We start from the raw sequence: 13206 nt of genomic DNA on the forward strand, positions 1-13206 counted from the left end.
TAATTATTGGGATGAGATTGCAAAATTTGATCTAGATGCCTTGATCTCATGTTACATTCTTCCCTCATGTTAAATGTTCTTCAGATTCCAAGGACTTATTGGCTACAAAGAGGAAACATTGAGAAAGCTGATTTCAAAGTTGCAGGCAGCCCTTGGAGATTGCCAAGTAGTAGAAACAGGTGTCGCTTGTGATTTGGAACAAATGGAATGCCATGTTCTTGATGAACGTGGTAATCTCATTGCAGTTGAAAGGACAAGTTTAGAATATACAATCAGGATCAATGCTGATTTGTATTTTGAAGATTTTGGTTCTCACATGATGAACAAGTTTGTCCTGTATAAATCCTCGACAAAGCACTTCAAAAATCCGATTACACATTTACACAAGTTGAAAATAATGATTTCTCACCATATGTAAATGGATTTCTAAATCCAGATTTTGGGTAAAACTTTCATTTTTACAGCTTAAAGTTTCGTATATGCGCCCAAGCTACATCTACTTGCATTCCTAGCCATTCAAGCCAAAAACCACATTTTGCCCATACGCAATCCACCTGGAAAAAAACAATTTTGATCATTTTTACCCAAAAAAGGAGCTGTTCGTGTCATTTCTAGCCTATTCAAGTGTTCAAAAAGTATCTAAATCATACCTTGAACACTTAACCGCCATAGATCTACCATTATTATTCAAATCTTGAAGCCCTCATGTTTTAAATCCCATTAGAAGATGTTTTCACCCATTGGAATTTTCATGTTGCAGCGAACTCTCCGAATCACAATATGTTCGAAGAATCTTCACCTTCAAAGGGTAATGGTAAAATGAAGTTACAATATGACAAAGAATTGGCTCATGCCACTCTATCTCAAGTTTCATCCTCATATGATGGAATTAGAGATACAAAGATTGGTTATGTTGATATGTCAGATTTTCTACAAAGAATAGAGACATCTGTTATGAAGACATGCTTCAAATCAAAATAAGCAATATTCATTTGGTTTACACTTTCGCAGTAGTTGCCCTAGAACCTGAGTTCATGTGGGATTGTGCCAAGCATTTTGATCCAAAAACAAAATCAGTGAAGGATGTCGATGAGAAAGTTGTCCTAAGTTTACATCTAGACATCATTGAGAAAGTGTGTCGCTAAATCCAGATTGTGGGGATCTGACAAATGCAAATTCACAATAGATGGTTAATCAGAACAAACTTGATTACACCAAGTTTTCCAATGAAAATTGGTTGATCAGCAAGAGAATGGGACATCAATAATGCATGGGATTGATTTTTGTCAAGAAATCAATGATTTGATTAATCTACTTAGTGGTATTTGTGGCCTCATGGAGTCCAACAATTTTGAACCATGAATATACAAATTCTTCTACCAAATTCTACAAAGAAGAGAACACATCTATTGGGGAGAAATCATTAGCACAACAATATGCAAGCAACTAATTCATGTGAAGAGTATTCTCTCTTTCAACATGAATTCCTGCCTTGTCTACATTGTTGCAACTATGGGGACTTTTTCAGGACTCTTTACCAAGGGAGATAGGGGCTTAGTTCTGATTTGGAACTACTATGAACAAGTGACCCTTACTCAAAACAAATACCATTACAAAAGGGTACAAGATGCCTTCTGTGAACAACTTGAATGTTGCAGAAGTGGCAAAGAAAAGAATATCAGATGAGGCATAGGAAAAGGTTAATATGGGTGTTTGTTCCTACAATTCCCTACTTTCACATATATATAAGAGCTGGTTGCTTTGAGAGTGAACCTTATACTCTACCGAGGTATCCTACTGATAGGATTGTCCTTATGGAATTGGCCAGACAACTCATGATCGTGCAAGCATACTATACTACTCAGCACAGGCTTCTCTCCATTAGCAGTTCACTTGAGAGATTCGAGGGGCTCAGTGACCTGCATATAATGTAAAAAAAACATTTTAGTCAAAACTTAAATATAAAATTAAAACTAAGTCATTTAACAATTAAATAATAAATACTAATTGTTAAATTGTAGGAAATTTACCTCAAGGATTTCTATAGCAGGTTTCCAAAAGCCATCCTCATTAAAGTTGCAATTCGCCACATCTACCATTGCAGTAGCCGTAGCATAGGAAGATGTAGTAGCATAGGAAGATGTTGTCCACTCTCGCCCAACAAACATGCTCCTCAATTCTGCCTTTGATGTCAACAAGGACTGTAGTGTGATGATATTCGAGGCAAGCCTCGTGAGGCTTGGATGAGCTAACTCCCTACCTCCTGTGTAGTCCATCATTGTTTTAAGGACGAATGCATGATTGCAGATAGACTTGCATATATTTTTGGCCCTTCTACCCATGATTTGACCCAATCAAGCTTTGCCAGTTTCCTCCAACATGAGGTCAAGGCAATGTGCCAAACAAGGAGAATAAAATATGGTGGGGTGCCTCTCCGTCAAAAGTTTACTTATAACAATTTTAAACTAATTAGAAATTTAAACATGTTAGGAAACTTAGAATTAGAAAAGTTCAAATAAATTTATTTTCAAAACTTGAAATGTTAAAAGTTTATCTGCAACAACATAACTTGTTGCATTATTTGTCACCACCTGCACCACATTTTCTTTCCCCTGCTTCTATTATGACTTCCTCAATAACCTCACATAAGTATGTGGTATTTTTGATATGAGTGGAAGCATCAATAGATTTGAGGAACATGGTATATCCTACAAAACAATGAATTATCATGGATCATCAACAAAGTAGCAATCAACAAATCAAAACTTAAATTATTCAATAATGATTCACAATTCAGAATACATGTAGGAAAATAGAATGATCAATCACCTCCATAGGAAACAAGAAATAGGGGAGTGTTCTATTCCTCCTAATTGTCCAACCATGAGTCATGATGGTGCAACCCTTTTCGGTCCACTCCTTTCAGTGGTACTCAAGCTCAACCTTCATATTCTCTACCATTTCATCTAAGAGGTATCCACTCAACTTAGCTTCAGTTGGGGCTTTAAACCCCGGACCACAATAACAACCGCATCTATCATGTTTTGCCAATAAGGGGCCTTGTCACAAATAGATTATGATTAGAAATTTAGATGACAAATCATTATGTAAAGTGAATCAATGAATAAACAAGTAGATATAATAAAATCTTGACTTTAAACTTACAAATAAATAAAAAAGAATTTTTTTACCTAGCTACAACAAATGGAATGTTGCAAAAGTACCATAATTTGCAAATTCCTTTTCTGGTAACATCATGAATTTCCTTGGTCAAACCCATGTCGTCAAGCATGGATTGTGAGTCAGGAGTAGTGCAGGGCACAAAGTAACTATCCAATCTGTTATTTTGCACTCTAGGCTGCAATAGGTTGGACTCAATCTCAGTGTAAGAACTACCAGCACTAGCATCGGCACTAGCACTAGGACGAAAAAGAGATGTCGAAGAACCCTCTTCAACACAACCTACAGATGAGGATGCAGATGCATGGGAGCCAATAGCCCTTAACACTTGAAGTTGCCTTTTCTTATTTGATTTCTCTTGTTCATATTTTTCTAATGCCACTAAACAAGTGCATTTTGGCTCAGCAATTTGTTGAGTGCAAATTGTAATATCATGTCTAGGTATGGCAGCAATTTGGTATTTGAATCTATAAATGCCACTAGATTTTATATCTTTACCAAACATACATTTCTTTTGAAATTTTGTTCTTCCAAGAAAGGCTTCGGTATATTTCCAACATTCATCTTTTTATCCATTGTGGAAAAGAAAAGTTAAGGCTGCTGCAATAAGAGAATTCAAGTAAAACCTCAAAGTTTTAAACAAATAAACAAAATAGTAAAGCCCACTTTGCAATTTAGTAAAACTAGAAAAACATTCAAGATTTGCAAATGAAAACTAAAAAAATTTAACAAAAAATGAATAATACACTAACATACAAAGAAAAAATCAACACTTAACCTCTTGCAAATGAGTTGAGGAGTGTTGTTATTGACTCCTTAATGCTCCCACTACAATCTTATGTCCTCCCCAAGTGGATTTTATATCTCTTTGGTGCTCTTCCTTCTTGTTGGTTACGAACCTGTGGTTTTTCTTTTCTCATCTTCTTTCTCACTTTTCCCCTCTTCTACTTATGCTATAAACAATTAGAAGGCTCTTTAGGGTTAAAACAAAGAGGAAAGACAAAAAACACATTTTAAAAATGTGTTTTTTTTCAAAAATTGATTTGACTTTTTATCAAGCTGCACTTTGATTTTTCGCGATTCATGCAGGTGATTTTGGCGATTTTTTGGATGAATCACTGAATTGGCGATTCATGGCAATGAAATTGCCAATATAATTCAACGCTTTAAAAAAAATTGGGAAGCCCAAATTGAATCGCCAAACTGGCAATTCACGCAATTTCTGTGTGATTCTCATTACTATGATCAAAAGACAATATTTGGCTTGCCACTTTACACTCCATTAACTTGCGGGAAATTAAATAGTAGTGGATAAAGGCTTTCTAATTGCATACACCTTGTAAGAGGACATGCCAAGGTAGTGTTAATTTTTTTTTTTTTCAAAAAAAGAAGTACCATTTCATTGCCCATCACCGTTTCATCCTTTGCTCTTCCCTTCTTTGCTCCTCCAAGTCCTCCTGGCACACCATGTTTCTCCATCACTCCACCCCCTCACACGAGGTTGTTGTTTCTCCCGTTGGTCCTCTCTACATGATATCCTCAACCAACCTCTCATTTAGCCCACCCCTCCTTCCATGTGCCATCTTTTCACTTGTTCGACCATTTTGGAGGCTATAAAATTCATTAGTACGAGAAGAGTTGTCGATTAGGAAGGCTTTCAGGTTGAACACTTCAAGCTTGGTGCTATTGTTCTTAGTTCTCATCCCTCGGAGCTCTTCAACCATGTGTTTTGTTCAGGGTTACCTCCCTCTTGGTCGCGTCATATCATCCATCTGATATAAGTTGTGCCGCTGCCTCTGATCCTTATACCTACAAAAGTATTCTGACCAGCCATACTTTCCCAAAGTTGTATGCTACGACCGTTAGTATCATTCTTTCTAGAGAGGTCGATCAACCATAGGCTAGAGCCAAAGGACAAGCAGGTTTTGGACAAGATTACTAGATTATGGACCACATCTTGACTTGTTGCACACTAGTTGAGGAAACTCGCTCTGTCTCCTCTAAGGTCTATTGCTGCTTTGTTGACTTTTGCAAGCCTTCGACATGGTCCCCTGTTGATCACTTTTTCAGAGACTACGGGATATCAACATCTCAAACACACTTATCACTGCTATCACAATACTTTATGAGGTGATTTGTAATTGTCTTAGGACTTCTAGTGGCTTCTCCCACTCCATTAGTAGTGCTGTAGGTGTACTATTGGCAGATTATTGAGCTGCAAAAACTTGGCCGAGTTTTTAGGCCTTATGAGTTTTTACGACTTTTACTCACATAGAAAACTCGCCGTTTGTTTCTGCAAAACCTCGCCTAGTACTTATTGAGTTTTTGCAAAAAAATGCAAGTTTTGGTTATAAACTCGAGCATAGTATTGTAACAACACTTTGAAGGCAAAAATTAAACCAAATGAATTCATGTCTCATTTCTTCACTTGTATTTTGCCAAGAGGAGGAGAATAGTCTTCCAAACACTTGCAACCTGATTTATATCGATTTGAATTGAATTTGAGGTGGTTTTTGAAGAGGATGACATCAATGATTTGGAGAGGTAGGCTATGGAGGAGGAGGCTGATTTTGTTTCACATTGGATGACATTGAGTTGAATAAGTAGTCATTTCTAGTGCTAGCAGAAGTAGAGGTAGAGCTATATCTAGAATGGAGGAAGAGCCATTGACTGATTCAGACATAGCGAGCAAAGAGGCATGGTTATGCCCATTACAGATTTCTAGGACTAGACTCCCTAGTTCTACTTCTCCCTTAGTTTTTTACTTGAGTCTGGGAGAGGAAGATTCCTTAGTTATTACTAATTTTCTTCCAGCCAATCAACATTCCTCATGAGAGTGTGATTTTATACTCACTTTCTGTTTAAAACTTTAAATATATCTAGGCTAAGCTTGTTTCGTTTATATTCTCATTTATTGACTCATCAGAAGCATCTTCTCATTGAATTTTGCCAAAAAAATACATTTCTAATTAAATTTAAGCAAATTTTGAATTTCCCGAGTTTTTGCATTTTGCAAAAAACTAGCTGAGTTTCTCTCGATTTTGTTTTTTTAAAGGCCTTGGTGAGTTTTTGGGGTTGGTGATTTTTCCAACTATGAGTAGCACCATTGGGGTGAAGTAGGGATGCCCCCTAACCCCCGCTCTGTTTGGGATTTATATTGATGAGTTTGAGGGCTTTATCTGCGACCACCTTCCTATCAGTGATGGTTGCTTTCTTCACCATGTTTTGATTCAGATCTTGCTCTTTGTAGATGATGTGGTTCTTTTGGCCTCCTCGAGGTCTCTAGAGATAGATGGACTGCTCTGTCTCCTTTTGTAACTTGGGTAAGACTAAAGTAATGGTCTTAAATTGCCTTAAGCCCTCCCATCATCACTTTGCTATCGAGGGATCGGAGATTGAGATTATTACAACTTATACCTATTTAGGGGCTAGGTTTTGTGGTCCTTTGTTCAGCTTGAGGCATGCTATCCAATAAGGTACCTGCAAAGGTTTCGGTTCCCTTGCTCTTCTTGAAAGACAATACTTCAAACATCACTTCTAGGATATTTCATCCAAGGTGACTACTTGACACTCTTGTGTGACTCACAGTTCTCTATGGTTTTACAGTTTGGGGGCCTTCTCTTCTTGAGTCTGATTGGACCTCTATTGAGCAGGTCCAAATACTTCTTTAACGGTTCGACAGATTTAGACAATCTAATCCTCATAGTATTGCTCTTACCGAGTTCAGAATGCACCCCTTCTTGCTTGAGGCCATCTTTAACCTTGTCTAGTTCCTCCATCGCCTTTGTGGCTTTGTTGACTCTAGGAAGGGTTGCTTGAGATACCCATACCTTGCCTATTTGCTCGTCTGAGTCCCTTGTTCACTTTGTTGCTCCGTCCATTCGGTCTCGTGGGTGGTTAGCTGGGGCCTCTTCCCTCCTGAGTACTATTGGGATTTTTCTCGATCACCTTCCCTCGTTTTAGTATTCTTTGGATGCCCCCCACCCCCACCTTCCCTCACCAGACAAGTGCTGAACATATGAGTTAGAGATGACATTTGTAGACAATACATTTAGGGCCTGTTCCCTCTGAGTACTATTGGGATTTTCCTTGATCACCTTCCCCCGTTTCAGTATTCTTTGGATTCCCCCCACCCCCAACTTCTCCCCACTAGACAAGTGCTGGACAAATGCGTTAGAGATGACATTTGTAGACAATACATTCACACTTACTTGGGTCAACCTTCACAAGCGGCTTTGATCAAAGATGGCTTTTTATCCTGAGCACTTCCTTGAGATTCAAGATGCTATCATTGTCTGCCCTTCGTACACTTCTCGTTACTGGCAACACTCCCTCAAGATTTTTCTTGGGTCTTTTAGAGTTGGTTTCCACCATCTCCGTGTCAAGATTGACCATTTGTTGGTGAGAGGTGATAGGATTTGTCAGCTTTGCACTCTTGGCGAGGAGTTAGTGGAGCATTTCATCTTCCATTGTCCTAACTACTATGAGATCAAAGGCAGGTTCTTTAGAGAGTCTAGCTCCATTTCGTCCTTCTTTAGGTCTAGGAATCAACAATTTGTGGCTTTTTATCTTTAGGAGGCTATTTGCTTGCGGGACCACTCTTTTCAGCGCTCCCTGTGTTCCTTATCTGATCAATTTACCTCTTTCTTCTCGAAGATTGTTCGTGGCACGAAAAAGCACTTGGACTCACCCTGTCAACCTAGATCTATGAGACCACATAGATCCTATGTACAAAGACAGAGAGTCAAATCCCCTCCTTCATCCAGTTCGGGACATCTCCAGAGTTAGTAGCATAGTTGGCATCGCTCCACTACCACTAACACATCTTCAAAGTAGTCCTTTGTTCGGAGGTTTTTCTTAATCTCATTGATGTTTAGGTGTGTTTGGTTTTGAGGGGTTATCATCTTGCTCTTTGCACTCCTCGCATTGTCAGGGTTTTGTCTTATTCCTTCCCTTCCTTTCTTCTTTTTAGTTTTTGGTCATTGTTCGGTGGTCCTGCTGTTGGTTTTTCCTTTGTTGTTCCTCTTGTCCCTTTGACCCATTTGTGGTCACTCGTTGAACATTAACAAATTTATCTCTATCTTATCTTTTTATCGATTTTTTAGTTGTGTTTGACTTGGTGGGCTTATCGTCTTGCTCTTTCCACCCGTCGGGTTGTCAGGGTTTTGACTTGTTCCTTCCCTTTCTCTGTTCTTGTTAGTTTCTGGTCACTGTTTGGTGGTCCTATTGTTGGTTTTGCCTTTATTGTTCCTCCAGTTCCTTTGACTTGTTTGTGGTCACTCGTTGGACATTAATAAATTTATCTTTATCTTTTTTTTTAAAGAGGGGTAAACGCTTTGACTTGGAGCTATGAACCAGTGAGGCCACAAACGGGGAACCTTATCCCCATTAGATTTGAACCTTGATGGCAAGGATAACAACTCAACAACTTCACCATCACAACATGCCACTATTAACAATATCTTTTTGTTATCTAACTTAAATGAATTTCTGGACTTTTTTTTAGCTTTTCATATATTTGGAGGGATTCTAAATTCATGAATAAAAGCTGTTCATTTTGTAAAGTGTTCTTCTTTTTTTTTAAATACCATTCAGTTTTAGTTTTTTGGTAAAGGCTATTCTACTAAAATTGGCACTCCAACCAACTTGGATGTTTGTAAAACCTAGAAGATGCCCTTTCCCTTTGGGCAAGACCTTGAACACATAATTTAGCTGTAGAAAATATATACAGAAGAGGAAATTTTGGGTGTCATTCAGCTTCAGCTTAATTAATGAGAGGTTTTGAGTGTTTTTCTTAAAAAAATTTAAGCTGTGTGTGTTTGTAGGTTATTTTGGTTAGGTGTACTGTTTTGTTTCAAGCTTCAGTTTTTCAAGTACAAACGGTGGTTCGATTGGTCTGAAAATCAGTAGCAGAATTGTCTACATCTGCATAGCGACTGACATCTAGCAGATGTACATTATGCTTGCATGATAATCAAATGTGAGATTGATGAAGTGAAAGGAGGAAAACGTTTATTAACGATTGCTTGTTTGAAAGCAAGACATTGGTCTTGTTTCATACAAATATGTGTTTAGTAGATGCATTTCTTTAAAGAGTGTATGAATGCAAATCGTTTCTTTAAAGTGTTTAATCATTTACAATTCATGAATAACGTGTTTTCTATTTATCATCAGGTTTGAATTGCTTCATGAGGAAAGTATTGAATATAGTAAGCTTGGTCTTCGGGATAATGTTGCACAAATTTGTGTTCTACAGGTAGACTTCAGTATTTTGTTTTGCATTAGTACTTGTCATATGATGTATTTTTGTCTTCATTCATGATTCCTCAATGCTTTCGTCATTGTACAAATAAAAGTATGTGATGAATTGTTCGGTATTTAATGGCTAGTCAAAATATGTGGGCACTGCACAAGTGGAAGCTAGTTATTTGGAACGCAGGTATTAACCATCAACGATCCTATCCAAGTGGAATTTAGAAAATTGATTTTGAGAAGCAATTTGTAGAACAGATTTGAAACAATGTTTGGGTATTAAGTAATAAATCTATCTGTTTTGAGATTCTAACCTTTGTAAGAAATTCTTCTTTATGGATATGATTTAATCTAGGAATAAGAAGGAAAATTATTTTTTGTATCTGAGACTTGCTAATGCAAATATAATAATTTAGTCGCAAGGATATTGAAAAACATTTTCCCCTCTCATCATTGTTTGGGTGTTATATTTTGGAATTTTAATATTAGCCTTGCATGGACAATTCAATGCAAATGGGACAGGAGTCATATTCAGTTATATGTGATTGCTTACCTAGGGGCAAATGTTTGAATTTGACTAAATATTAGATTGCCATGATTTAAACCCACCATCCAGCTATTATGTTCTGTAACATTATTCATGGTAGCATGTAAAGTGTTTGCACTTTGTTTATTCATTAGAAATAGTTTTAATTTATGTAACACATATATCTATACTTATACTGTAGGTTTTCAAAGTCTTCATCAATAGCCATATCTTTCTCTATTTTAGATTTATTAAAATTCTGTAATGTTTCTTTAATGGCTATCTTAGTCTTAAGTTTATTAGGCAGTTTATATTTTTCCCCTTTAGTTTACGATTGCTTCTTTTAGAAACATCACCCTTCTAAATCTATATAAGGAGCTTCCATCTTCTTTTTTACCATTACCATAACATGGTATTAGAGTGGGTCGATGAGAAATCATAAAATTTGGTGATTTTTTCAAAGAAAAATTTGAGCCACTTCTGATTTGGATTTTTCTCCACAGAAATTTGTTTTTCTGATTTTTGAAATAAAATTGTTGGAGGTATTTTATCAAATATTTGTAGTCTACCTTCTGAAATTTTTCTGAAATTTGCGAACTTGATTGAGGGTTTTGATTGCATGAATTCCTAGTTTGAGCAAGTCTTTGATTTTTGGGGGTTGCATGTACTTGCATATGCTTTTTACCACTCGAAGTCTGTTTAGCCACATGAATTTTCCCCTGATGGGTGTTCTCAACTTTTGCCGTTAAAAACGTTTTGATGGGTTTTCACAAATTTTTTCCCTTTAATAAAACTTATCTTGAGTTTATAATTTTTGCCACAAAAATTAAGCATTTTCTCTTGTTACGGAGGTTTTTTTTTTGGTTCTAGAAAGGTTTTAAACATTTTTTTTCTTAAAAATGATGTTTTGTATGTTGATCCATGTCTCAAATTTTGTGCCATCGATTTGTTTGGTTTTTCAAATTTATCCTCAAGAGTCATTTTTTGGATTGTGTAATTCACAAAGTTCCATAGAATTCCTTTTAGGGTTTTTTTATGTTTTTTTTGAAAAAAACTATGATTTGTGATTGTTAGTAAATAGATTCACACATCGGAAGATTTAACACAAAACAACTCTTGACACCCAGATCGAAGTGTGATTGTTACTAATAGTTGGATAGCTTATAATTGAATTGATAACCTTCCTCTGAATTTTATCGGGTACAACTTCTCGATTAGATATGCAATGAATGGAAGAACAATTAAATATGCTTTTAGCCAAAAAGCACTTAAAGGCATTAATACTTACCCATCAACTTGAGATAAGTGTGAAGAGACTTCATTATACAAACTACACAAACAAAAGAGAATAAGGCATAGACTATTCTCCCATATTTGCAAATAGAAAAACCACAAGAGGAAAGATGGTAGTTTTGTAATAAATCAATATTCTAAATATGTAGGTTTAGAATATGATCTTGTTGTTCCCTGTTATAAGTTTGTATGAATAAGATCATAAAAACATTAAGAGTTCATTATCGAAAGAACATGAACAAATACACAGTTTGATGCATGTCTCCCTATTCCTCAAGATAAATTTAATGAAGTACAAAGACTCCCATTTTATATGCAACAGAACATTCTCAATATCAAAAACCATCCCCATGTTATAATCATAAAACTTTTCCCTTCTATCCATAGCACACAGTCCCCCAGAAAGAAGAATAGAACCCCCTTCGATTAATACTTTGTTGGATATTTATCATCTCCAATGAGTTACTTTTCAGTTACCAAAACGGATTCTTGATGTTCATAATTTTTTTTATAGAAAAATCCTTACAAATACCTTTCAAAACATCTTATATATGGGCCTTGTCATAAAATGTTTTAATAAAACACTTTAGAAGGTCTGATGATTTTTCTCTCATACTTATATAAACTAACGAAATATGTGATAGAGAATAGGAAGATTTCTAGTCATTTGCTTGGAGACATGTGTCGATGCTTGCTGCTTGATAGTTGTAGCACTCCTCATTACTGAGTTGTAGAAATATATTAACACCTACGATCTTTTACATGTCATCACCAATTGCCGACATAGGATTCCATATTAACACATTATTTAGGTAGACTCCACTTTTGGCTACATCATGTTAAGAGCACATGCGAAAACTTTTCAAATCCCATTAACCTTCATATATTCTCGGCAACCATGAAAGTTGATTTGGCTCGACTACCTTCCGATATTGATGGAGTTTTATATCAGTGATCCGCCACTATCATGCAGATATCGTGGGATCAACTACATTTAACATTTTCCACATCTCATGCTCACTTGACTTTGCACTATTGATTGCTTTTCATTAGCAATGTCAATGGGATTCATGATCGCCCGTTTGAGACTAATGATTCACCAAAACAAAATGATCATAAGCACAAATACAGAGCATTAAGACTGTGAACATTTTTTAAACAGTTCACATGTATTGTCGGTGCTTTCATTGATCGGGCTCGCGTATAAGTGCAAATTCATGATTCAATGGCAGCCATTATCCATTCATCACCAACACAGAGGCATGATACTACTCAAGAGTATTGAGATATGGAGCAAAATAAGCGAAATTGGGTCTTCTCTGAAACAAGATTATCCGGTAATTGGATGATCCCAATCAAGGCAATCAATCGGCTTTAGAAAGCCTTATATAGTGAAATGGCATTTTGTCAACCAGGTCATGGTCACTTTCTACCATTTGAGAAGATATGCACACTTAGTCTCTGCTTCCACCCAATCTAAGTAATTCACCTAGGGAAAACAAATATGATTGACTACACTGTGGGTGTGGGTGATCAAGGAATTCTTCTATATGTGATCTAAATGACTTGCACTTATCAATTCTTGGTTCGATACTTGGTAGTGGTTTTTGATCAAATTGATGGGCATGGGTTTGCGTTGAAAACATGTAAGGAGCCAGGTATATGGTGAGGCAAAGACCTTAACCTCTAATATGCACCACTTGAACTTCATGGTGCCACATTTGCGGGTGAAAGGTTCCTTGATTGGCTGGAACATTATAATTTGCAATGTTATCATGTATACGCATCTCATCATCTCCAATGCCATCGGGTTTCACACTTTGAAGGTATCCTGATGAGGTAGTGTGAGTCATTTGAAATACTTGTTTGACATGTAATTGCAAGAGCTCACATTTATTTGTTCCAAGCTTATCACTCATATTGTGACTATGATTTGGGCTATCGAAGATCACAAG

General features: G+C 36.6%; 1 protein-coding gene across 6 annotated transcripts in view; it reads left to right on the plus strand.

Moving 5' to 3' along the window:
* The window catches only part of LOC149554269 (carbon catabolite repressor protein 4 homolog 6-like), a 270686-nt gene that overhangs the window by 43177 nt on the left and 214303 nt on the right, over positions 1–13206 (plus strand). For all 6 annotated transcript variants that reach the window (XR_016353242.1, XR_016353243.1, XR_016353241.1 and 3 more), the window contains 2 exons: positions 9355–9436; positions 9570–9619. Coding sequence is in view for 3 of the 6 variants with exons in the window: in XM_089789492.1 (XP_089645618.1) it covers positions 9355–9436; positions 9570–9619 (132 nt within the window). In the remaining 3 variants the exon portion in view is untranslated. The remainder of the gene's footprint in view (positions 1–9354; positions 9437–9569; positions 9620–13206) is intronic.

This window comes from Cupressus sempervirens, chromosome 6 (assembly GCF_028749045.1).
Source record: "Cupressus sempervirens isolate cs-2001-9-10 chromosome 6, ASM2874904v1, whole genome shotgun sequence".
In the NCBI taxonomy this organism is placed as follows: domain Eukaryota; kingdom Viridiplantae; phylum Streptophyta; class Pinopsida; order Cupressales; family Cupressaceae; genus Cupressus; species Cupressus sempervirens.